We start from the raw sequence: 24,684 nt of genomic DNA, 5'->3' as shown, positions 1-24,684 counted from the left end.
TGCGGGTCCCTAGGGTCCTCAAGTGCCTTAAAAATGCAGGCCAGGTGGAGTGTGTGTGTGTGTGTGTTGTGTGGTGTATGGTGTGTGTGTGTGTGTGTGTGATGTGTGTGTATGTGGTGTGTGTGTATGGTGTGTGTGTGTATGTGGTGTGTGTGTATGTGGTGTGTGTGTATGTGGTGTGTGTATGTGGTGTGTGTGTGTATGTGGTGTGTGTGTATGTGGTGTGTGTGTATATGTGGTGTGTATGTGGTGTGTGTGTATGTGGTGTGTGTGTGTATGTGGTGTGTGTGTGTATGGTGTGTGTGTATGGTGTGTGTGTGTATGTGGTGTGTGTGTATGTGGTGTGTGTGTGTATGTGGTGTGTGTGTGTATGGTGTGTGTGTGTATGTGGTGTGTGTGTGTATGTGGTGTGTGTGTATGGTGTGTGTGTGTATGTGGTGTGTGTATGTGGTGTGTGTGTATGTGGTGTGTGTGTGTATGTGGTGTGTGTGGTGTATGGTGTGTGTGTGTATGGTGTGTGTGTGTATGTGGTGTGTGTGTGTATGTGGTGTGTGTGTATGTGGTGTGTGTGTGTGTGGGTGTGTGTGTATGTGGTGTGTGTGTGTATGTGGTGTGTGTGTATGTGGTGTGTGTATGTGGTGTGTGTGGGTATGTGGTGTGTGTGTATGTGGTGTGTGTGTATATGGTGTGTGTGTATGTGGTGTGTGTGTATGTGGTGTGTGTGTATGTGGTGTGTGTGTGTATGTGGTGTGTGTGTATGTGGTGTGTGTGTATGTGGTGTGTGTGTGTATGTGGTGTGTGTGTGTGTATGTGGTGTGTGTGTATGTGGTGTGTGTGTGTGTGTGGTGTGTGGTATATGGTGTGTGTATGTGGTGTGTGTGTATGGTGTGTGTGTGTATGTGGTGTGTGTGTATGGTGTGTGTGTGTATGTGGTGTGTGTGTATGTGGTGTGTGTGTATGTGGTGTGTGTGTGTTTGTGGTGTGTAGTGTATGGTGTGTGTGTGTATGTGGCGTGTGGTGTATGGTGTGTGTGTGTATGTAATGTGTGTGTGATGTGTGTGTAGGTGGTGTGTGGTGCATGGTGTGTGTGAGGTGTGTGTGTAGGGGCATATTGGATGCTCACTTTTCCTAGGCATCCAGTCCATCACTCCCAGCGGATTCTCTCAGGGTTTAGAACCATAAAAGGTGAGGAATTCCTCACCTAGCAAAGGCTCTACCAAGTGAAGAGATAATAAATATTCCGACATGGCTGGTGCTGTGATTGGCACCTGTCCTGTGGGAAGAGAGGCAGAGGGGGAGGGAGAAGCAAGGACTGTCAAGCACTTAATCCACAGGGGTGTGCAGGGCCTGGAGCTGGGGCTTTTTGATGTGTTATTTCATGCAGCCCTTTGGTTACTGGAGGTTCATGAAGATTTCTGGTCAGTGGGCACCTGGCCATCCACTCACACCCGCTCGCTCCCCCGCAGCTGGGCACACACGTGGTTGCAGGAGAAGTGGGAGGGTGGGCCCTAAGTAGCGCCGCGCCCGGCACATAGTAAGCGCCCCACTCCTAGCAGCTACTGGTGCTGTGAAAACTGCAGACACCCTGGGGCTGGGCGACGGTTCTCTCCAAAGGACTATGCATCTCAAGAAAGAAACTGTGACCACTCGGCACCCTGCGTGGAGGCTGCGTGGGACCAGCGCTTCCTAGCATTGGAAGGAGGCTTGAATGAAGCCGGGAACTTGGAAGTCAGCAAGACCCAGAGGAACTTGGGCCTCGGAGCCAGAGCAACGGGTGGGGGAGGGGGCGGGCAAGTCTGGGCTGAGGTGGCGGGGGAGGGGCACTGAGACGAGTTCTGGGCTGCCTGCGTATGGGGTCCCTCCCACCGCCCAGGTCCCTTTAGGGAATCAGCTGGGCCAGCAGGATGGAAGCACCCAGCTGTGCTGAGCCAGGAGGCGCTCGGGAGAAGTTCTCCATCCATGTTTTTATCACTCATTCACCTTAACGTCTGGATCAGAGGCGTCACCGCCCCACCCGACCACGTCCCTCCAGAGGGCCAGCCCCAGGAGATGGGGACATGCACGGTTTTTCTACAAACGGTTGGACCAAAATTTAAGTGGTTGAAACAAAATCAAAAGAATGATCATCTTTCCCAACACATGAGCTGATGTCTGGTGTCAGCACAGCGGTGAAGGTTTACGGGCACACACCACCCCTGTTTGTCAACCTGCTGCCCGTGGCTCCTCCAGGCCACGTTCGCTCCACAGCAGAGCTGAGTAGTTAGGACCGAGGCTGTGCAGCCTGCAGGCTAAAAGGGTGAGTCTCTGGTCCTTTCAGAGCAGGGTCACCAAGCCTGGTCCTGGGCTGCTCACTACCTATGGTCCGGGGCAGGAGTCTCGCCCTGTGCCCGAGAGCTGGCAGGTTGCTGTCCAGCGCTCAGGAGAAGGCTGGGCTGGAGGCCTACCTGAGTGGCTACAGCCAGGATGTTGGAGTTTGTTCATAAAACAATGAGATCACCCGGACAGGACGGAACAGGAATCCAAGATGGTTTCGTGGAGGCCGAGGGGTGAAGGCAAGGTGGCTCAGGCCTGGGAGGGAAGAGAGGGGCGTGGAGACAGCGACTGGGGCAGAGACACTCCCCTCCTGCACATCCCTAGGGCTCTGCCAACCGTGCCCTCCTGCTGCCCCCCTGCCTGGTCCACGGCCAGTGTTAGGGGAGCAGACTGGGCTATCTCCTCTGCCTGAATCACCTCAGTGTCCCCTGGAGCATGGCCCCGTACCAGGCATGCCGCTGGGCTGGGGATGGTGGGTGACGTCTGCAGCCCCTGGAGCTTCCACCTGAATCCCCCAAGAACCAGGCCTGCTCTGCTGTCCTCGTCCTCCCTTCCATGAACCCTGCGAAGGAGTGGCTGGGCCGGTGTGTTAGGTCCCTGCAGGTGCGCCCCCTCTCCACACCTTACCTCTCCATCAAGGGCCTCTTATGTTGGCAGAAAGCAATATCGGTAATAACCCCTCACATCACTGCAGTAATTTCCAATTTACCATGTCCATTCACATCCAGGGTGCCTTTAATCCTGCCCCGCGGGTAGCTGCCAGGACAAGGGCGATAATACAAGTTAAGCGCTGGTACAGGCCTGACCCACAGTAGGCACCTGGAAAAATGATAGCTGTGACCCTAAGAGGGGGAAGAAGGCGGGAGAAGAGGGAAAGAAAGGAGGAAAAGCAGGGAGAGGACGGGGAGAGAGGAGGCTTCCATCCGTTCAGGGGGAAGGTCTGGGCCCTGCCATCCTGAAACTTGCAATTCATCTCTTCATCCATCCACCCATCTACCCATCCATGCACTTATCTATCCATCCACCCATTCATCCATCCACCCATCTACCCATCCATTCATCCATTCATCCATACATCCATACATCCATCCATGCACTTATCTATCCATCCACCCATTCATCCATCCATCTACTCACCCGCCCCCTCTCAATATTAATTTATCAGAGATTTACCTGGCACTGCTGTAGGTGCTGGGGATATAGCCTTCATCTGTAGGCTTCCTTGAATGCCCCCCTCCTTTGAGCACACCCATGCACACCTACGTGCGCACACACACACACAGAGCCATGGCCCCTGGCTTCCCTCCATCCTAGCTGGGCTGTCCTTTGTCCTTGTCAGTCACCCTCTACCCCGCAAATCCCCTAACAGGGCTCCACGTGGGCCAGGTCCTGAGGGAGTCCCATCTCTGTGGGTTGGTTAGATCACACCATGACAAAATGTGAGTTCAGTAGAGTGGCCTTGGTCCTGGATAGATTTTTCTTTCTGCCTAATTATAAAATCCATTTATTTCAGCAGAAATCACAAAACAGAACAACTTGGCTATTACAGGGACATGCTTTATACTCATAACTTAAAGAGCTTGTTTTAAAAACGAACTGTAAAACCACTTAATTACTTGGTTTTAAAACCAGCCATGTGGAAAGTATGTTCCCTCGATGTACGTTCTGGAGGTGATTTCTGGCAAAGGGAACTCTGCGGTGATACGGACTGTGCCAGGCTGCCTCGCACGTACATGGCCCAGACCATCCCAGGCTGCTCTCACAGAGTCCCAGCCGGCAGCCAGCTTGTCACCCCTCTCCACATGAAACGTGAGGGACAGAGGGACCAGCAGCAGGGCTTTGTGATGCTTGCCAGGCAGCTCATAAGAGTGAGGCCAGGACAAAATTCTGAATATTTTACCTACAAATCTTGTTGTCTTTCTACCATGCCTGCATCCATCCATCCATCCATCCATCCATCCATCCATCCACCCATCCACCCATCCATCCATCCATCCAACCACCGAACCAAGTGCCATTTATCTTTACATTTATCTACCCATTGATGGTCCCATCCACCCATACAACTACCCACCCATCCGTATGTCCATCCATCCATCCATCCATATATATTCAGATACACACCCATATATCCATCCATCCACCCATCCATGGGCCATTTATCTATACGTCATCTATCCATCCATCCATCCATCCCTCCATCCATCCATCCATCCATCCATGTATCCGTCATCCACTCACCCATCCATTCATCTAGCCACTTACCCATATGTTCACCTATCATTAAATCCACCCGTTTATCCACCTGAACACCAACCCACTCATTCACCTACCCACCCGTCCATCCATCCCTTTATCCATCCACCCATTCAACACGCCTTCATAGAATGCCTTGCATTTGAGTTTCTGGGCAAATGGAGGGAGGGGGATGGGAACAGAACCCATTCCCTGACCTCAAGGAGCTCACGGTCCCCAGGGGGCTCATGAACCACGATCCTGAGGTAGACTAAGTTCTGAAGTGGAGGTGTGTCTAAGTATCTATGGAAATACGATGGGGGATTGGGCACCAGAAGGGAACAAGGAGTGTTTCCTAGAAGAGGGGACATTTGAGTTGGCCTTTGAAGGATGTATAGGTGTTGACCGTGTGGAAGAGGGAAGGGCATTCTAAGCAATACTTTTAAAGTGGAAGAGGGAAGGGCATTCTAAGCAATACTTTTAATTCTGAAGTTTAAGATCAAGGACCTGGAGTTCAGACTCTGGCTCTGCCAGCCCTGGCTGTGTTTCTGGAACGGGGTCTTAGTCTTCTCACTTGTAAAAGGGGAGACTCACCTCCCACTGGCCTCCATGCCAGCTCTGCTTCACTTTCTCAGCTCACTTTCCCTCTGGGATTCACGGCGGTGGGCGTGGAATGTTCCCGGATCCCCCTGCTTTTCCCTCTCACTTCCTGATCCCACCCAGTCTAATGGCTTCACGTACCACGTATGCCCCCAGTTACCCCCAGCCCCAGTGTCCCCCTCAGACTCCACGCTCAGATCTACCGCAGTCTCCACGACTCCTGCAGGGCATCGCTAACAGTCATCTCAAATCTGTCAGCTGCAGCCGGAACTCCTCCCATCACCTCGCCGGACCAAGGGGCCACCCCCAGGTGGGCCAAGAGCTTCGGGGTCACCCTCGACCCCTCTGCCCCACCACCTACATCAGGTACATCGGCAAGTTCCACGCTGATGTGCCCAAACCGCACCGCCCTGTCCACTTCCCACCCCACGGTCAGCACCCTGGCCCAAGCCACCCCCATGCCTCCATGTCCTTCCAGCAGGCATTTTTCTTAGACCAGCCCGGAAACTTCAGGCCAGCAGTACCTCACTCCGCCCAGCCACCTCTGCAGTCCACGCTCAGGGACGGGGGAGAGTCTCCTGTCCCGGCATCAGCATTGTGTAGCTGGGGGCCCAGCTCGGCCCCATGGAGTCCCTTGCCTGCCCCACCTCCCAGCCCCAGTGCTGGGGACCACTGGGCGCTTCTCACCCCCGAAAGCTCTTCAGCTGCTGAAGGTTCTGTTCCGGTTGGAGAAGACCTTTCCTGGACCAGCCCGTGCCACAATATCACTCTTTGTTGTTTTCCTCCATCTTAAAAACATGAGGCAATCGTCCTGGGCTTTTGCTGAGAGCAGAGGCTTGCTTGATCCTGTGTCGTGGTTCAGTGTGTGGCCGCTGGTCTCTGGGGCTTCTCAGCCTTTTATGGACCTGAGTCTTCACGGTGGGTCCTCGTTCACTTCTGCAGCCCACGCTAATGGAGTCCTACCTGCCATGTGCCAGGCCCATGAGGACAGGGTGGCTGAGGTCCCCGCTGTCCAGGACCTGGCCCTGCCTCGGGAGACCACGGCTTGGAGAGAATGCAGCAGGCTTAGGTCAGGTTCCCCAGAAGCAGAGCCTGAGGCAGGGGTTTGGTGCACGTAGTATACTGAGGGGGAGCTCTGGGGAGGGACCTGAGGGAAGAAGTGGTCGAAGGAGGATGTGCTCTCAGGCGGAGTCTGGCCAGGCCCTGTCTGTGATCTACTCAGGGGCATGAACCACAGAGCTGCCCCTCCTTGAGGCAGGGGTAGCCTTTCCTCCGTCCATGCAGCACTGTCTGGGGTCCTCCGGGGGTGGTATAAATTCCTAGGCCGGGGCTCTCACCAGCTGAGGGCAGTTTTCTGGGAAGGGGCTGGTGGCTAACGGGTCTGGGACTCAGCGCAGCATCAGCCATGAGGCTCAGGGCGCCATCGAGGTGGGCGTTTGTTACAAGCTTGATATTGTGACAAAGCTGGCTTTGTCTCGGTTCCCATAGGCCGGCCTGCAGGTTGGCAAGGTGGGAGTTATCTGCCCTCTTCTTACAGATGAGACACTGAAGCGTGGGCCTGGGGGTTGGCGAGTTGGAAGGCCAGGACTGAGGGTCCCCAGGCAGGGGTCTCTTCCCTGGCTCTCCTGCTTCTTGGCCAAGAGGCCTGCCCCGAGGATTCCAGGCCACCCTGAGTGGTTCACCTCCCACCGTCCTTCTCCTGTCTGCCACCCCCATAGTTAATCCACCAGCCTGAGACCCCTGGAGGCAGTGGCCAGTGGAGGGGAGGTAACTGGCTGTGGGTTAGACAGGTACACAGGTCTGGGTCCCATCTAGCTCTGGCCACCGTGGTGAAGGGACCGCCGGGTCCTCTGAACCTCAGATACGTCCCCTATGGGGAGAAGGTGGGTCCACCCTGGGCGCCGTGCTCAGGGCCAGTGGGAATGTGGGCAGCCTGCCCCGCCCAGAGCCGGCCCATGGGTGGCGCCCAGCACACAGCTGCAGAGGAATCTCCTTGGTTCTCCTGAAGAAGCTTTTCTTAAACCCTCCTTCCCCTCATTTGTAAAATGTGGGGTGTGTGTATGTGTGAGTGTGTGTGGCGTGATGGTTATTGGACAAAATCAATGCGGTGAACTATGTCTTTTTTTTTTTTAACATCAATACCTTTTGCTGAGCAAAATCCGATCAGAGAAGGCGGCTCGGCTGCTGGCCTGGAGAGTCCCTGTCACCAGCTCAGCCTCTTGTGAGCCGGGGGACCTCTGGGCACGGGGTTATCCTCTCTGGAAAGTGGGGACAATAACAGAACAGCTTCTCGGGAGGAGCCAGTGACTGGACACACGTAAAGCACTCAGAGCAGCATCTGCCCGGGATGAGTGCCCACCGTGCTGTTACTATTATTGTTATTGCTGTGTGGTTATTGTTATCACTAGGATTATCGCCTGGCTTGGCGAGTTCTGTACATTGTCACATCCGCACGCTGTGACAGCAAGCCTGTGAGTTAATAATCTGCGTAATCAGGGATGGTGTGGGATTGTAATGACATGCTGGTCTGAGCAGGGCCCGGAAATGCCCGCAGCCTCCGCAGAGGGCAACCCCTAACCCAGGCCGGCTCCCGGGAAAGATGCCTACAGAGTAGTTGTGGGGGAAGTTCAGGACCACCGTGCTCGTCCCAGGGGCCTCCTCCCGTCGCCCACTCTCCCACCTCATCCTGAGGCTTGGGTAGAAGAACAAGACTGGCAGGGGAGCAAGAAGGGTGGAGGGTGTCCCCCTCCTTCTTAAAGGGTGATGTCTGGGATCCCGGGTCCACTGAACTGACTCAAGGTCACGCTGCTGTATGCGCAGGGCCAGAGCTCAGTGTAGGTCTGCTGGACCGCAAAGCCCTTTGTTCTGTGTCCTGCAGCGTTGAACTTGGTTCAAAGAGAAACACACAGTCAGTAAGGTAGGGAGCCTCTCGTCACCGGAGGTAACCAAGTAAAGGGGCAGGGATGATATTGTGGCAAATGCAGTATGGTCCAGTGAGTGAGGTGAGGGGCCCCTTGTCACAGGGTGTCCAGCAGAGGGACAGGGACCGTATCACAGCAATTCCAGCGTCAGAGATTGTGCCAGTCCGGCTGGGACTGCAGCCACCTCTGAGGCTCTGTGGCTCGGCCGACCACCTATTTCTGGGCGTCACTGTGTCTTGAGTGACAGGAGGGGCTGGATCTGCCCCATCCCACCTCCCGCCCACCACCATCTCTTCGGTCTGTGCCTTTGGTGGAGGGAAGGCCAGGCCCCCAACTGGAGGGCTGTGGGGAGAGGTCCCGGGCGCCTTCATGCAGGATGGATGTCCATACTTCTCGATCCAGAAACATCAACACTGATGGTGTTCTCACAGGAGACCAGAGCCTGGGTTCACCTCGGTCTCCACATGATCCTGAGCCCTCGGGAATCTCCTGCTGCAGAGCTCCTTCCCCAGGAACTTTAATTAAATCATCATTCATTTGCGGTCCAACGGATGAGAAGAAATTGACTAGACAGATTACTCATCTCTCCCGTTATCGCCGCGTGTTTGTTCAATTCATTTACCACTTATGAGGCATCTGTTCTGACATGGGCCGTGGGCCAGACCCCAGGGCCACTCCTTGTCCCTAAGGAGTAGAAGCCATAGGACTCACTGGTGACTGATGGCACGTGGTTAACAGGACAGAAAAAAGGGATGGCAGATGGCACCATCCCTACACCATCCCTCCTCTGGGGACACAAATGCCCCACCTGTGACAATCATGGTGCTTGCTGGATCCTCCCCACGTCTGAGCTCTTTGTGGCACTGCCCTGTGCCCATCACCTCTGGCCCGTGGCTCCCCTGGCCCTGTGCTCTCTGGTCCTCCTGTCACCTCTGTGCCCACTTCTTCTCAGTCTCCTTCTCTGGCTCAGCTTTCCTCCAACACTCCTTCCACCGGGGAGACTGTCAGTGCCACCGGTGAGGCACCGGGTCGATTTGGTTCACTGCTTTCCTCCCAGCATCCCAGGCAGGAGCAGGGGGTCTTTCCAGGCTCCCTGTTGCCCCAGCCAGTGGGTGTCCAGTCCCCCAGGTCTACCTTCTCCACATCTCCCATGGTCCTCCCTTCCCCACCCTCGGCCTCCCATCCCCTTCCTGCTGGACCCGGCCCACCTCACTCTCTCTGTGGTCTTGCCAGGGCCCTCCCTGCCCCTCACCGTCGTTAAGTGGCTGGGCCTTCCCCAGAGTCCATGATCGCCCAGTTATATGCTTCTTTGGTCATTGTCTTGCCACTGCACCGTGTGCTCCTTGAAGCCAAGGACAGCTAGGCTGTGCTCACTGTGTCCCCATCACCAGCCGACATCGGCTCCATGATGCACAAGTAAAGAGCAAGGGAAGGGCAGCACGTGCCCCTGCCCATCTCTGCAGTGTGCAAGGAGGAAGTTCCCTTGGCCGCATCCTGGCCTCAGCTCCCACCGTGTGACTTGGGAAGTCACTGCGCTCTCTGGGACTCATCGGCTTCATCCATAAAACAGGGATAATAACAGCAACCACCTCATCGGAGGGCTGTTGAAAACAGGAGTCAAGCATTCAGTACACTGCCTGGCACATAGTAAGTGCTCAATTAATGCCACGTAGATTACTTTATTACCAATGCTGTTATCCGCTCCACATGATGTTTCATTCAGGAAAACCATGATACAGGTGATTTCAGCTATGGGACATTGACTGGGGGTCCCCCAGGTAGAGAGTCAATTTCCTCCCCCAGATACCAGGAAGCCGCGATAACTCACCTTTCAGCTGTGTCCTTACTTGATCCTACGAGCACAGAATATCAAGTCCCTGCGCTGATGACCGTGGCCTTGGCCATGCTTTGCCAAACCCGCAAAGCAATAATATCTTGGTCTGTAATCACAAAGATTTGAAGAGAGAGCCTTTGGAGATTCCACAGTCATTTCCAAAAGCTATCATCTTTACCCAGGAGGCTGCCCAAGCAAGCCAGCATGGAAAAGCCACCCTGTGAAGGTAGTGAGATCCAGTCCCTTGCTTTCTGCTGTTCAATTAGGGGCAGATGAATGAATAAGTTGTTCACAGATCTAATCATGCATTGTTAATACAACTGTCCTGATAAAAGACAGTCTCCCTAAACACAGTCACTCCAGAAAATGAACTGTCCGCCACGCTCTGCCCAAGCAAGAAGGCTTTTTAGCTTTGTCTGCAAAATGTCCTCAGACAGCCAAACAGAACACAATTACACTCTACTCACACCAAAGCCTCAGCGTACGCCCCTTTAGAGAGCTCAGATCATCAATAATTATGGAGGCGGGGGCCTCTCATTTCACGAATGCTACAGACAAGATTATTAATAAGTCAAGCCTCTAAAATATTGGTGATGAATTGTTTTTATATGTCCTGAAATATGTTTGCCTCATCTGGTTACTATCGATCAGACACAAGATCTTCCAAGTCAGCCTACGGCCAAAGGGAAAAGGTTTGCCTCTCCGTTCAATTTACAAATGTTCTCAGGGATATTTCCTGGCATTTCAGTGATTGTCAGGCTGGTAATTAAAACTGAGCCAATCCTTTCCTGACAATCAGTTCCGTAATTGTGTTTGAGTCGATGTTTTACTAAATCGTGTTGGATGCTTGTCCGTCTAAACACAGAGAAAGGACGAGGGCTCTCAGCATCAGAGTCGGGTCCATGCCGGGGCCAAGGCGCACAGACAGTGTGGGCTGGAGCGGGTCATCTCACCCCTCCAAGCTTCTGGGTTTTCTGTCTATAAAATAGAAACAAAAACACCCACCTTGTTGCTGTTGTGAAAATAAAATGATAAAATGCCTGTGCCTAGTGCAGGGCCAGGTACACAGTAGGTGCTCAGTAAATGTTATTTCCCTCTTACTTCCCCACCTCTACTTGATGGAGTTCAAGTTTATGCAGAGACAAGACTGGAAGGCGCAAGCTACTGGTGCCCACACCAAGAAGGGTGGATTCAGGGCTGGCTGCATGGTGATGGTTACAGCCGGTGACTAAAGTGTGCACAGTGCTCAGAGTGTGCAACACTCCCTCCCCGTGAGCTCTTTTCAATGGGTTGATGGATGGAGGATGAATGGTGAATTGGGGTATGGAAGGAGGGAGAGAGAGGGAGGGAGGGAGGGAAGGAGGAAGGAAGGAAGGGAGGGAGGGAGGGAAGGAGGAAGGAAGGAAGGAAGGAAGGAAGGAAGGAAGGAAGGAAGGAAGGAAGGAAGGAAGGAAGGAAGATTGGATGGTTGGCTAAGTGGGGGATGGATGGAGGATGGATGGATGATGGACGGATGCATGGATGGGTGGATGGGTGGTTGGATGTTGGGTAGAGAGAGGGAAGGAAATACAGTTGAACTAAAATATTAATAACTATTCACGGATTATCTAGAAGTAAACCTTCATTTAAAAAAAATTCTCTTCCCATCTTGTCTACTCAGTAGAGAACTGAATACACATTCTTAGGCCTTTGCCCACAAGCAAATTCTTCTTCTCGTAAAAGTATACTATTGTTTTTTTCTGGTTACACATCGAACACATTTGCATCTTAAAATATTTATTTGTAAAATGTATTTATTCACTCCAAAAATATGTATTGAGTACCTCTCCCATCTTAGATTACATATTGCACACTAAGACTGGAACCAGAAACATACTCTAAGAAAGAAAAAACTTAATACCCAAAGCGTCATCAGCCAGAGACACACGGTGCTTTCATCCTCTGGACCGTTTCATTCATTATTTTTCTATATATTCATGCATATGTATACCTCCTTACCCATACATATATGGAAGCTTGTGTGTCATATATACTGGGAGTTTATGCGTGTGTATACATGGACACACATATGTGCAGACAGTCATTTAATCACCTGATTTTCTTTTTCTCATAGTACTTCTACTATCTGAAATCATCGTATTCCTGCCTTTGTTTGCCTCCCTGTCTCTCCCACCCAGGCCCATGGGAGGGGGATTTTGTCCCGCCCTGTTCACCATCATCACTGGTGCTCAATAAATTTATGTTGACGTAATCAACAAATTGAATGTCTTTCCTCCCCCTCGGTGATATGGGTCTTTGGGGCGTATTTCTCCTGAACTTCCTGCCCCCTGGGTTCTTACAGATGCCCTCGGCTAAGCGGAGGGCAGTCAGAACGGCAGGCTGTAAATATCCCTGCTCCAGGATGGAGGGGAAGACCACCCACCTAAGCCCTGACGTCAGTCTGCTGAGCTCCTAATACGTTTCCAAGAGGTGTCCATGGGTGAGCACACCACGGGGGACAGGGGGCTCACCTTCCTGTTTCGATATATTTTGCAAGGCTCTTTTAGGATCCATGTTTTGAACAAATGGAGGCCTCTCCTGCCCTGATTTATAGTTCACCAAGGGATCGTATTAATATTTTCGTTGGCAATGAAGTGCGCTTTAACTCACGATGTGCCTCTGTTGGTTGAGGAGGCACTGGAGGGTCTTAGCCAAGCTCCTGGCCCTTGAGCTGAGAAGTCTCAAGACCTTTGGCAGGAGTGAGCCCAAAAATGTTCGGAAGACACAGTGGCTGACGTGAAGGCCTGCCGCCGGGGGGTATGAGGAAGGGAAGTGGGATCAACTTGTATTCGGTAAAATGGTTCTAGATACATCACCAGTCGGAGCTTGATCGGGAACACTCGAGGCAACTGGAGTGGGGAGGGATTTAACGCAGACACGTGGAGGCTGACGCAGTTGATGGGAGGCTGGGGGTGGAGGCCAGGGGGGCGCTGCTGATGTCAGGAGCCCAGGAACCTCGGGAAACCACTGCCAGCGATGTCAGCTGCCCGCTGCAGCCGAGTGGGTAGTCCAGGGTATGCTGGAGACACCTTCGGCCGTGCGCCTGCCTGCAGACGCTGCTGGAGGCCTCTGGCTTCCTCGTCTTACTGGCTGTCAGGTGAAGGCCGCCCACTGGGGAGGCCGGGAATGTGGTCTCCGCGCGTCCAGCTCCTGGGCTCAGGGGTGGCTGGGCAGGGCTGAGATGGCCTGAGTATCAGCACAGACAGAATGCCCTTCCCTTATACGTTAAACTTTTGCCCAAAATGAGACTTAAATACATTCCATCCACAGCGATCAGGAGATAATGTCAGAGCACGTTCTCTGTGCCACGTGAGGGCTTGGGACTCAGCAACGGGCAAGACGCGTGTGTTCCCTGACGGCGGGCTGTGTGTGGGACCTGGCCCGGAAGAAAGTGGGCACGAGAATGTGCAAGGAGAGGGTGGGGAGTTAGTGTTTCGTGGGGACAGAGTTTCTGTTTGGGAGGATGGAAAAGCTCTGGAGACGGAACGTGGTGACGATTGTACAACCGTGTGAACGATGCAAATGTCCCTGGACTGTCTGGTCGAGAGAGTTTATTAACATAGTAAATTCCACATTCTGTATATTTGCCACAATTTACAAAATAATGCAAATGGATGTTTCTGGAAAGTGTTAATAATTGCTTTTAAGACAGTAAAAGGGTACCTTGGTGTCAGGACCTATTTAGACTGTGGGATCTCAGGAACAGCCGGTTTAGAAGGTGGTCTTGGAGCTGAGTGAAGAAGGAAGCGGCCCCGAAGCCTCTGGAAAGGGTCCCCCCTGGAGCCAGACCATGGAACGGGAACAGTCCGAGGCCAGGCTGGCCGGAGCGAAGTGACAGAGGGGTGGCAGGTGTGAAGCAAAGCCCATCAGGGCCAGTCACACGGGACCGAGGGCCGAGGGGGACAAGCAGGGAGATCTGTGGGTGCCGGCGGCGCCAGGTACGAGTGCAGGAGGAGGGGGTGGGGCCCTCAGGAGATCCCCCCCTCCAGCTGCCCCTCCACACTCTCTGTGGGGTTCCTTCTGGTCCCCAGCCCAGGTCAGTTCTTTTCTCACTTTACGCAGCCCCTAGGGGGACTCGTCCACTCCCAGGACCACGAGTCACATGTCTGTGCACCTACCCCAAACACCTACCCCAGTGCAGATTTCTCTGCAGAGCTCACCCCATATCCCAACCTCCCGAGCCCCTCCCTCCACCTGCGTGACCCTCAGGAGGCTCAGCTCCAGCGTGAGGCTCAAACTGGCCTCCTCTTCATCTCCCCTAAGCCAGCTCTCCCTCCTGTGTCCACATGTCCATCCACAGTACCTCCCTCCATACACTTGCCCAAGCTGAAAACCTAGGTGTGTTCTCCTTGTTTCTCCGTCTCTTTCCTCCTCACCAAACCTGCTGAACTCCGACTATGAAATGTCATGGACACCCGCCCTCTCCTCTCCATGACCTCTGCCCCAGTCCAGGTCACCAGGTTCTCTCACCTGGGTGAGCCCCGTGGCCTCCAAATCAGCCTCTGGCCTGCCCCCTCCAGGCCTCATTGCAGTCAGAGGGAGAGAGCCAGGGCATCCAGGCCAAGGGAGTGTGAGGGTGCAGCAGACATTTGGGGACTTAGAAGCAGGCCGGGGTGGCTGGCCCCGGGCCGTGTGGAGGTCAGGTCAGCAGGGTGAGGTCATGGGAGGGGGGCGTGAACACCAGACTCAGGAGCAGGGGCAGGAGAGGCCCTGAGGTGTTTCAAGCAGGGACACGATACCGCACGCTTGCGTGTACGTCTATCCCCATTCTCCATAAGGTCCTCAAGAACAGACCTTTCCGGTTTAAGGAAGCACAAAAGTAGTGAAGAGCCCTTCTGTTTCTGCAGCAGCTTCACACGCTGTGCCTGATTTGGAACCTCTACCCAGAGAGAGGATTGCCTCCAGTTTCAAGGTGAGGAGAGTGACTCGCCCAAGGTCACTGAGCAAAGCCGCATCTCCGTCAGACTCATATCCTGCGGCTTCTCCTCTGCTTATGGCTACTCAGACCGAAAACCATCGCATGGAGTGATTTTCTCCTAAAACTCTGGGTAGCTGATCTGCGTTTGTGCTGAGTGGCCCAGCGAGATGCATTCATCCACAAGAATGAAGCACCGGGTAGGAGAGTTATTTTTGCTCATCATGACTCACACCGGCGTGTATAAGACGCTCTGCGCAGATTCTAATTTGAGCCCCGGGGGTGGATGCTGCTGTATTTGTTTGTCTCCACTGTCTGCCTCTCCTGGCGTCAAAGCCAAGTTTTCTGTGTCCCCAGCTGGGCACATCTGTCTGGCAAGGAAGAGACCGGACGATTGGGTTTCAAATAGAAAGGTAATTCCAGATGACACCCATCCCCAGGGGTGGGGTGGGAACCCTTTTAGGGCTCCCCTTGGTAAAGAGAAGATTAAAAGCAAATCCTCTCCTCGATAAAGAGTCTGAATGGAAAGCGGAGATCTGTGGCGCATTCAGCCCGAGCCCTGGCGGAGGTGAGAAGCAGTCTCTGGGTGCTGTTTGCTTTCCTTTTTTAACTCGGAGGTTCCACAGCTATGATTTGCATGAGCTTTGCTGCGAGGCAGACTGGCACGTTGGCACCACCTTTTGGAGGAGATGGGTTAGAAGCCCAGCAGGGGACCAGGGAAGGTGACTTGGCACCTGGTTCGTGCAGGCAGGTCCAAGCAGGAGGCCAGGTTCACGTGATCCGGGCACGCAGGGAGGGTCAGGCCCGTGTTGAAGGGTCCCGTTAGGGCGTCCAGGGTGCCAGGTTCAGGCAGGTCTCCCGACCTGGCCAAGAGGAAGACAGGAGGCCCACGTGGGCGTCTCACGCAGTCTTCCCACCGTCTTCCTGAGCGTGCAGCTCACCTTCGTGGAAACTTTCCAGACGGCCTCTCCTCTCCTCCAGTCCCTCCTGGGGGAGGGGCCTCCCTTCTCGGGGTCCCCTGTCCCAGGGCACTGCTCACACCGGTAAATGACTTCCCTTGTCTGCTATTAGCTCCTCCGGGGCAAGGATCCTGTGAGGTTCATCTCCCAGCCTGGGGCCCGAGACACAGGTGCATGAGTCAGTGAATGGTCTTAAAGAATAGGATGGTGGACCAAGGAGAGGCAGCAAAGATGAAGGGGAAGAGAAAGGCACTCCCCCCGCTGCCCCCCGCCCTCCTCTGCCCCTTCATGTGGTCAGAAATCATCCCCCAAACTCGGGACGGACCTGCAGACGTCTGGAAGCCATGCCTAACTGTCTTGGGGATGGGAGTGGGGGGAATCTGTCTGGACTCTCCCAAGTCTGCTGCATCAGGACCCCCGTGTTGTTGCTACATTCCGGGCTGATGCAGTCACATCACTGGCCATGACGTGATGCCAATGAGTGACACAGGGAAGAGCTGGATGTGAACCCACAAGGGCTGTCTGGCCTCAGCTTCCCCATCTGAGAAATGGGGATGGTCGCACCTACTTAGCAGGTGTGCTGTCAGTATTAAGTGCAGGAAGCGATGCACTCCACCCCTCACCTTCCCCTGCCCATCATCTCTACACTGCCTCAGAGCTGCCCTGCTAGTACTTCCTGCATCTCTCCAACCAGATGCTGGCAGGGCCCTGGGGCTGGCTGCCAGGCTTGGATGGGAAATAACAGAAGGGTTGTTAATTACCATGCATCCGAGCCCCGGCCACTTTGCAGGCTTCCCACCCAGCACATCCCAGCTGAGAGAGCTAAGCAGATCTGGTTTTTTTTTTTTTTTTTTGCGGTACGCGGACCTCTCACTGTTGTGGCCTCTCCCGTTGTGGAGCACAGGCTCTGGACGCGCAGGCTCAGCGGCCATGGCTCACGGGCCCAGCCGCTCCGCAGCATGTGGGATCTTCCCGGACCGGGGCACGAACCCGTGTCCCCTGCATCGGCAGGCAGATTCTCAACCACTGCGCCACCAGGGAAGCCCAGCAGATCTGTTTTTAACACAGGTTCCGTGGGCGTGATGCAGAGGCTGGGGGAAGACATGGCCTGTCTGCCCAGCCACCTGCAGACTGGCCCGGGGAGCTCGGCCTTCGGGGAGTCGAGCACCCCTGCCCCGTTCTCAGTGGGATGGGACCTTGGGGAGCTCTCTCTCTCTCTGCCCACATCTGTGCTGCATGCCAGCTCCATGGCGGCTCCTGTTACTCCGTGTCACGGTGACTTGTACCACGTTTGTGTCCTGCACTGGACTGGCCCTCCTCTGTGCCCGCTGCCCGGTGTCAGGCCTCCACCGCCCATCTCTACCATGAGTCCTGCGTAGCGGGAAGCAAATCTAATCTGCGGACCTGCCGATACACTTTGGTGGTCGGGGAAGCATGTCCAATAAAGCACATGTCAATAATGTGATCTGAGACGAAAAAATTCCCCAAGCCGGTGACTTTCTTCAGAAGCGCCCTGCCACTCCTGCTTAGAATCCATGTGCCGGTCCCACTGAGCTCCACCAGCACTGGCTTCCCCTAGCGAACTCCTCTTGGCTCAGGTGTCACCCCCTCCAGGAAGCCCCCAGCCCAAGGTCAGGCCTGGGGCAAGGCAAGGGAGGCTCTAAGGTATACAGTTAGGGAGGCACTCAAACTCAGGTGCCCTGGCCCACCTCTCACCCCCCAGAGACACGGCGCACTCACCTTGGGGACAGCTTCTTTGCCTTCTGTCCTTGTCTGTCCTGGGGTTTCCTGGTGTGAGGGAATCATATGCTCCCTGTACTGTCTCTCTTACCACCGCCTTTGAGCTGCCTCAGCACCGGGACCCTGAACCACGGAGGTGTTTGGTGAAGCAAACTTCTCTGAAGAATGCTGCAATAATAAACCCACTGTCATCTATGGCAGGTTCTCCATGGCCCAGGACTATGCTAAGTCTGGTTTTTTTGTGGGTTTTTTTCTTTTTTTTTTTTTTTTGCGGTAAGCGGGCCTCTCACTGTCGTGGCCTCTCCCGTTGCAGAGCGCAGGCTCCGGACGCGCAGGCTCAGTGGCCATGGCTCACAGGCCCAGCTGCCCCGCAGCATGTGGGATCTTCCTGGACCAGGGCACGAACCCGTGTCCCCTGCATCGGCAGGCGGACTCTCAACCACTGCGCCACCAGGGAAGCCCTTTGTGGGTTTAGTTTTTGCCCCACTGCATGGCATGTAGGATCTTCGTTCCCTGACCAGGGATCAAACCCCTGCCCCCTGCAGTGGAAACGCAGTCTTAACCACCAGACCGCCGGGGGAGTCTGTTATATACTTTGCTTCCTTTAACTCTCAACTCGCTTCTGCCATGGTAATTCCTATCTTCATTTTACAGAGGAAGACATTGCAGCTCAGAGACGTGAAGTAATTTTCCCAAGGTTGCACAGCTCACAGGAGCAAAGGAGGGCTGAAGCCCAGCTCCATGGGCCTCCAGAGCCTGCACTGCTCCCGTCCAACCAGGCCTCTGCTGTGGGCTATGTGTTCCACGAGCAGCACGGCCTGGACTCCTGAGGCCATCATGGGCACCCCCGTCCTGCAGGACACCATCAGCATGGCTGAGAGCAGGGCGGGGAGGAGTAAAATCCCGAGAACAGGGCTCTAGTTCACAATGGTTATTTCTTCGTCTCTTGGTGGGGAGCAGAGGCCAGGTCCACCAGCGTGCTTGGAGTTGCACAGCTAATGGACACAGGGCTGAACCCCGCAGGAGCTGCGGCCGAAAGCAGCTCCCCTGCCGACAAGGGGAGGGCGCTCAGAGCTCACCGGGGGCCATGAGAAAATGCAGACCCTGATCCCGCAGGTCCGGATGGGGCCAAGACGCTGTGTTCCTAACAGGCGCCAGGGAGGCTGCTACTCCTGGTCCGAGTTTATTAACTGAGTAGCTTTGGAAAGAGCCCACTTTATGGGTGTGTGACCTAGGCCATCGCAGGAGGATCTGTGCTTGGTTTGATGCTCTACTGGCACCATCTTGAAATTCCTAATTCCTTTTGAACAAGGAGCCCCACCTTTGCACTTTGTCTTGGCCTGGCAAATTAAACCCCGGAACTCATGCTTCAGGTGGGCTGGTCATTAGTCCAATGAATCTCTCAAATATTTGTCTTCAACTGTGTTGCCTCTGATTTTGAGACACCCACTCAAGGGCCCCCAGAACCTAGCTCAGTGCCATATGTTTCCCTACAATAGTAAGCAGTGAAAATACACCATTTAAAGTAGTCCGGTTCCCAATTTGGGAGAGCAATCTGCCGGCCTCCTCTCTGCACGATGCTAATTGCTTTGTTTTCTTTGCTCCAATAATCCTTTCCTTGTCAGCACTTTTTCCTTCCCCCGTGTTTCCTGGCTTGTCCCACTCTGAGGCCAAAAATAGCCCACAACCACAGATGGCTGGGCCCCCGGCCAGAATCACTTCCTCAGGTTCTTTTTCCTTCTGCCTCAGTTGCCACCATGGGTAGGGCCTTGGCTGTAACTGGGGGCTTTCATGGAGAGGTGACCCGGTACCTAGAGCCCTCATTCTGTGTGGGAAAACCAACACCCATTTCTTGGACCAGGTCCCGTGCTCCGACCTGGATGGCAATGATGAGGACCTGGGCCCTGCCAGGCTGCACAGCCTCCCCACCTGGAGGGAAAGGCAGGCTCTCGAGGGTTCCCTGCGGAGAACCCTAGGAATGTTGGGCTGGAGCAAATGACTGTACAAGATGCTGGGGGAAAGGGCAGAGGAGGCATGAGCAAAACTCTGTTGGAGGATGTGTATCACAGAAGGCTTCCTGGAGGAGGTGACCTTCTAAAGGTGCCTCGGTGGATGAGGAGGCGTTTGATAAGCAGATAAAAGGGGGAAGATGTCCCATCATAAAAACAGGCTAAACTCATGCTGGGGACACTGGCAAAGCAGGGACGCCAAAAATAAATGAGAAACATTCAGCTTTGTTGAAGTTGCCCAGAATTCAGGGCTCAGAAAATTTCAAAGAAACCATTTTCATTTTATCACACTTGGATTTTGTGACGTTCTGAGATTTTAAAATCCGATTCTGAATTACCAGTGGTGATGTTGGGGGTGTGTTGATCCTGCTGTGCATTCCAGCCAAAGGGGACAAGACACACAAAGGTGGTCAGGATGTGAACGGTCTCAGCTGGGATGCCGCCTGTTTGCCTTTGGTTATGTTGTCCTCTCTGCCTGAAACACCCTCCCCTGGGTCTGGATCAAATTTCCATTCATTCTTCAAGGCTCATCTGGATATCACCTCCTCCAGGAAGCCCTTCCTTTTGTTCTGCACCTGGATGATATTTTCCCCCTGCTCTGCTCCCATAAAGCCCTGTGCATACCTCAATCCTTGCTTGACCTTGCAGTTTTAGCAGCTGTGGAAGAATGAATGAATGAACGAACGAATGAGCCTTCATTGCTGTGTGAAGCTTGGAGTGGTGAACAGGAATAAGTGAATGAGATTATTTATGCCTTCTGCTCTCCAGGCTACTTAAATATCCCTAAGGATGTTTTCCTCCCAGAGGAGAAAAACAAACAAACAGTTCTCTTATGAGAGTCACAAACAGCTGGAATTGCTCATGCATGCATGCATGCATGCGTGCATTCCTTCGTGTATCCAGCAGGGCTTTGTTGACCAACAGCTTGGGGTCAGGCCTGTGCAGGGTGCTGGAGAAACCAAAAGATTCCCTACCCCTGAGATCGGGGGCACAGTCTAGTGGGGGAGGTAAATAAGCAAATAGTTGTATTGTAAAAACATTGTGGAAAATGCATCACGAGCAAAGTGCTTTAATGAGCTTCCCTGGCCAGACGGCCCGGATGGAGCCGGGCGTGAGAGTTGCTGCCCTGGGGTGGGGCGCAGAGCCAGGCCGAGAGTGTCCAGTGGATACTGAATGAACCGTGCTGTATCCGGGAAAGATGTGGAAGGAGTCTTGGTGATTTACTTCATTTTTCCTGATTATCCAGGGAAGCCAGGTGCTGTGCAGAACATTTAGGAGTTGAAGGACGATGTCAAAGGAGACACAGGACCCCAAAAGACCTCCCAGTAGCCAGAGCTAGACCTATCTGGGCAGCAAAATAAGAAAATATTATTGGCTTCCCTGGTGGCGCAGTGCTTGGGAGTCCGCCTGCCGATGCAGGGGACACGGGTTCGCGCCCCGGTCCGGGAGGATCCCGCGTGCCGCGGAGCGGCTGGGCCCGTGAGCCATGGCCGCTGGGCCTGCGCTTCAGGAGCCTGTGCTCTGCAGCGGCGGGGGCCACAGCAGTGAGAGGACCGCGTACCGCAAAAAAAAAAAGAGAAAATATTATTGAAATACAACTCAAAGCATAAACTAAATATTTGTGGGTTCATAGTGATATAAATACATGATTGAATAAGTAAATAAATGGGGGAGAAAAGACAAATCTCCCAGGCAGAAGAATTCCATATAATGTATGTAGCTACTCCACCCTCCAGGAGGGCCGCCTGCCTCTCCCCTCCCCCCGCCCCCAGGTGTGGGCTGCGCAAGACGACTTCCTCCCAAAGGGACAGGATGGAAGCAGGGAGGAATGGAGTAACGTTACAGGGAGACGCCTGGCCAGTGCCACCTGGCCAGCGAGGGCAGCATCGTCAGTGACAGGTCATGTCCACTGCACGTCCACTGCAATGAGGGAGGCACCCCTCATTTTGCTCTTTTCCCCCCCAAAACTCAGAACCACGGCATCAGCACAAGAAAAATATCAAACAGACCCAAATGGGGAGGTAACTACTACAAAACCGCCAGCCAGTCCTCAAAGCTGCCATGTCATTAACAGCAAAGAAAGCCTGAGAAACTGTCACCACCCGGAAGAGCCGGAGGAGGCATGACAACTAAATGTCATGTGGGAACCTGGAGCAGGGACAGAAAAAGACGTTGGTGGAAAAATGGGTGAAATGTAGCGTGTAGTTTAGATGAGATCAATGTATCGATGTTGGGTCCTTAGTGGTGACGGATGTATGATCCTGACGTCAGCTGTTCATGAAAGAGGAAGCGGGGTGTGTGTCATGTGGGAACTCTCTGTGCTATCTTTGCAACTTTTCTGTAAATCTAAAACTATTCTAAACTAAAAAGTTTATTTAAAAATGTTTAAAAACTCCTTCTGAACCCACCACTATTAACATCCCCCTGTGTTTCTTTCCATTCTCTTTTTTAAATGAAGATGTAATTGACATACAACATTATATTAGTTTCAGGCGTGCAACATAATAATTCGATGTTTGTCTTGTGAAATGAACACAATAAGTCCAGTTGACATCTGTCACCATAGTTACAGAATTATTTTTCTTCTGATGAGAACTTTTAAGATCTACTCTCATAGCCACTTTCAAATATGCAGTATAGTTTTATTGATTATACTCACCGTGCTGTACTTATTTATCTTATAACTGGACGTTTGTACCTTTTGATCCCCTTCACCCGTTTTGCCCACCCTCCTCCCCCCACCAGTCTGTTCTCTGTATCTATGAGCTTGTTTTTTTTCCCCTTTTTCCTTTTAGATTCCATATATAAGTGAGATCACATGGTACTTGCTTTCTCCTTCTGATTTATTTTACTTAGCATAGCGTCCTTAACATCCATCCATGTTGTCACAAATGGCAAGTTTCATTCTTTTTTATGGCAGAATAATAATCCTTCCATTCCTCTTTCTATGCATTTTCCACTGATAAAATTATACTTACCTTTATACACCTACCATTGACAAAATTATAATACACTTCCTTACAATTTTGTCAACATGAAATGTACAGAAATTAGACTCGCTTATAATTTTGTGCCCTGCTTTTTAAATGTCACGTGTGCATGAGCTCTCTTGTCACTAAACATTCTCTGTAAACATTTGTACACGCTCTCTGGCTCCCCTGACCATTCTCCCCTGCCCCATGTTTCCTGCATGTAAATCACACCATGAGGAACATCTCCGAGCACATCTTTGCAGGAATCAGGCTCCACGACCCGCCATTTTCTGGGGACAGAAGGTTTTTGTGCTGGAGGAGATGAATGACCGCCCCTGGGGAGCTCATTAGGTTTCCCTGGAAAGAAAGAACACACTGGGTTATCATTTGTTCACACGAGACAGGAGTTTTGTGCAGTTCATTGATTTGTGCTCTCTGTGTTTAATTGTCTTCTAGAGCGGTGTCGGAGGTTGAGGAAGGCCATCCTGGGGGGGCATCTCATTGCCCCACGCCCTCCCGGGGAAAGCCACCCATTTTGTAGACAAGGAAACTGAGGCACAGAGGGTATTTAGTCACAGAGACATGGATTTGAACTGGGTTATCTGGAGACGGAGTGTGTGCCCCCAGCCCCCTACTCCACCAGCACACATGGTTCATTCACTCATCCCCTCATTCCCTCATTCATTCATCTGACTGGTGGAGTGCCCAGGCCCTGCAGGGGTGGGCTGGGGAGGGGGTCAGTAGTGACCTCCACAGACATGGCCCCTGGCCCAACAGGGCCTCAGTCCCTGGGGGGAAGGCCGCTTCCATGAAATGGGGTGAACGTGTGATGGGCAAGTCCTGGGTCCCCAGCAACCTTGTGTCAGGAGCTCAGCCCAGCCTGGGTTGAGGAAGGCCCACCCCAGGGTGGGGCTGTGGCCCATGCTGAGCATGGCCAGGGTGCAAGTGGAGGCTGGGAGGGAGGCCGGTCCAGGAAGGGCCTGGGGACCCTGATAGGGGGGTTGGTGTCTCCTTGGGGCTCCCAGGAACCATGAAGTTTCTACAAGGCCCGTGTGTAGGAGACCCCCTGGCTTCCTGTGTGGGGAACGGACCTTCTGATGTTGCTGGAGGTGGGAGTCGGGGCCACAGCGCTGGAGGGTGAACCACGCTGCTCGCGGCCCTTCCACCCCGCGTGCCGGTGCTCCTGGCACTGTCGCAGCCCACCCGGCTGTTCGACCTTCTCTGGCACCAGGGACACAGGAGCTCTCGCATGTCCCTCCGAGGGGCCCTGTCATTCCACCAAGTGAGCGCAGGGCGAGGCAGCCTCCCAAATGGCCCCTGCCTCCTGGGTGTACTTGACAGTAAGTCCTCCCCACTGTAGAGCTGTCGGCCGGGCAGGTCAGTGTGCTGGGGCGGCCGTACCACAGGTGAGGCTTCAAACCACAGGAATCTGTCGTCTCAGTTCTGGAGGCCGGAAATCCGAAGTCAGGTGTCGACAGGGCTGGTTCCCTCTCGGGGCTGCGGGGAACCCACTCCAGGCCCCCTCCCAGCTTCTGGCAGCTCCAGCAGCCCTTGGCTTGTAGACGCATTGCCTGATCTCCACACGGAGGCCTCACGCCCCACTGTGTGTTTCAGATCATCCTCGTGAGCTCCTCTCTCAGCGACCGGGACCAGAGCCTGTTCCTTAGCACAGACGAGGGCGCCACCTTCCAGAAGCAGCTCATCCCCTTCTCCGTGGAAACGTTCATCTTCCACCCCCGGATAGAGGACAAGGTGCTGGCCTACACCCGGGAGGGCAAGGTAAGCAGTCCTGGAGCCTTTCCATCACGTGGGGCCCGGGACCCCCCATCATCCCCTTCTCCCCTGGGCCGTGTGGTTGGGTGCCACCAGGAGCTCGAGGCTTTGCAGGAGAACTGAGCAGGGGAGGTGAGCTGCGCACTTGGCACAAATGGGCCCGAGAGCCGGTCAATGGATAGTGGATGATTATGAGGACCTTTCCACTCTGTCCCCCTCTGTCTGCACTCCAGCCACAGGGCCTTCCTCTACTTCCAGAACATTCCACGCACCCTCCCACGCCAGGCCCTCCCCTCAGCCTGGAGGCCTCTTCCACCACCACCATGAGAGTGAATCGTCCTTCAGACCCCAGAGCAGCGTCCCCTCCTCTGAGA

The 24,684-nt window shown here is 53.7% G+C and overlaps 1 protein-coding gene across 1 annotated transcript in view; it reads left to right on the top strand.

The window, feature by feature from the left end:
- SORCS2 (sortilin related VPS10 domain containing receptor 2) overlaps positions 1 to 24,684 on the top strand; it is a 277,519-nt gene that overhangs the window by 175,371 nt on the left and 77,464 nt on the right. The window contains exon 5 of the mRNA XM_089911353.1: positions 24,152 to 24,316. Coding sequence (XP_089767479.1) covers positions 24,152 to 24,316 — 165 coding nt within the window. The remainder of the gene's footprint in view (positions 1 to 24,151; positions 24,317 to 24,684) is intronic.

The sequence above is a fragment of the Delphinapterus leucas genome, chromosome 5 (assembly GCF_059928025.1).
Source record: "Delphinapterus leucas isolate spDelLeu-1000000601 "Yukka" chromosome 5, BTC_Dleu_Yukka2, whole genome shotgun sequence".
In the NCBI taxonomy this organism is placed as follows: domain Eukaryota; kingdom Metazoa; phylum Chordata; class Mammalia; order Artiodactyla; family Monodontidae; genus Delphinapterus; species Delphinapterus leucas.
Note: the sequence above shows the minus strand (reverse complement) of the source record. Positions and strands in the feature narration are given on the sequence as shown.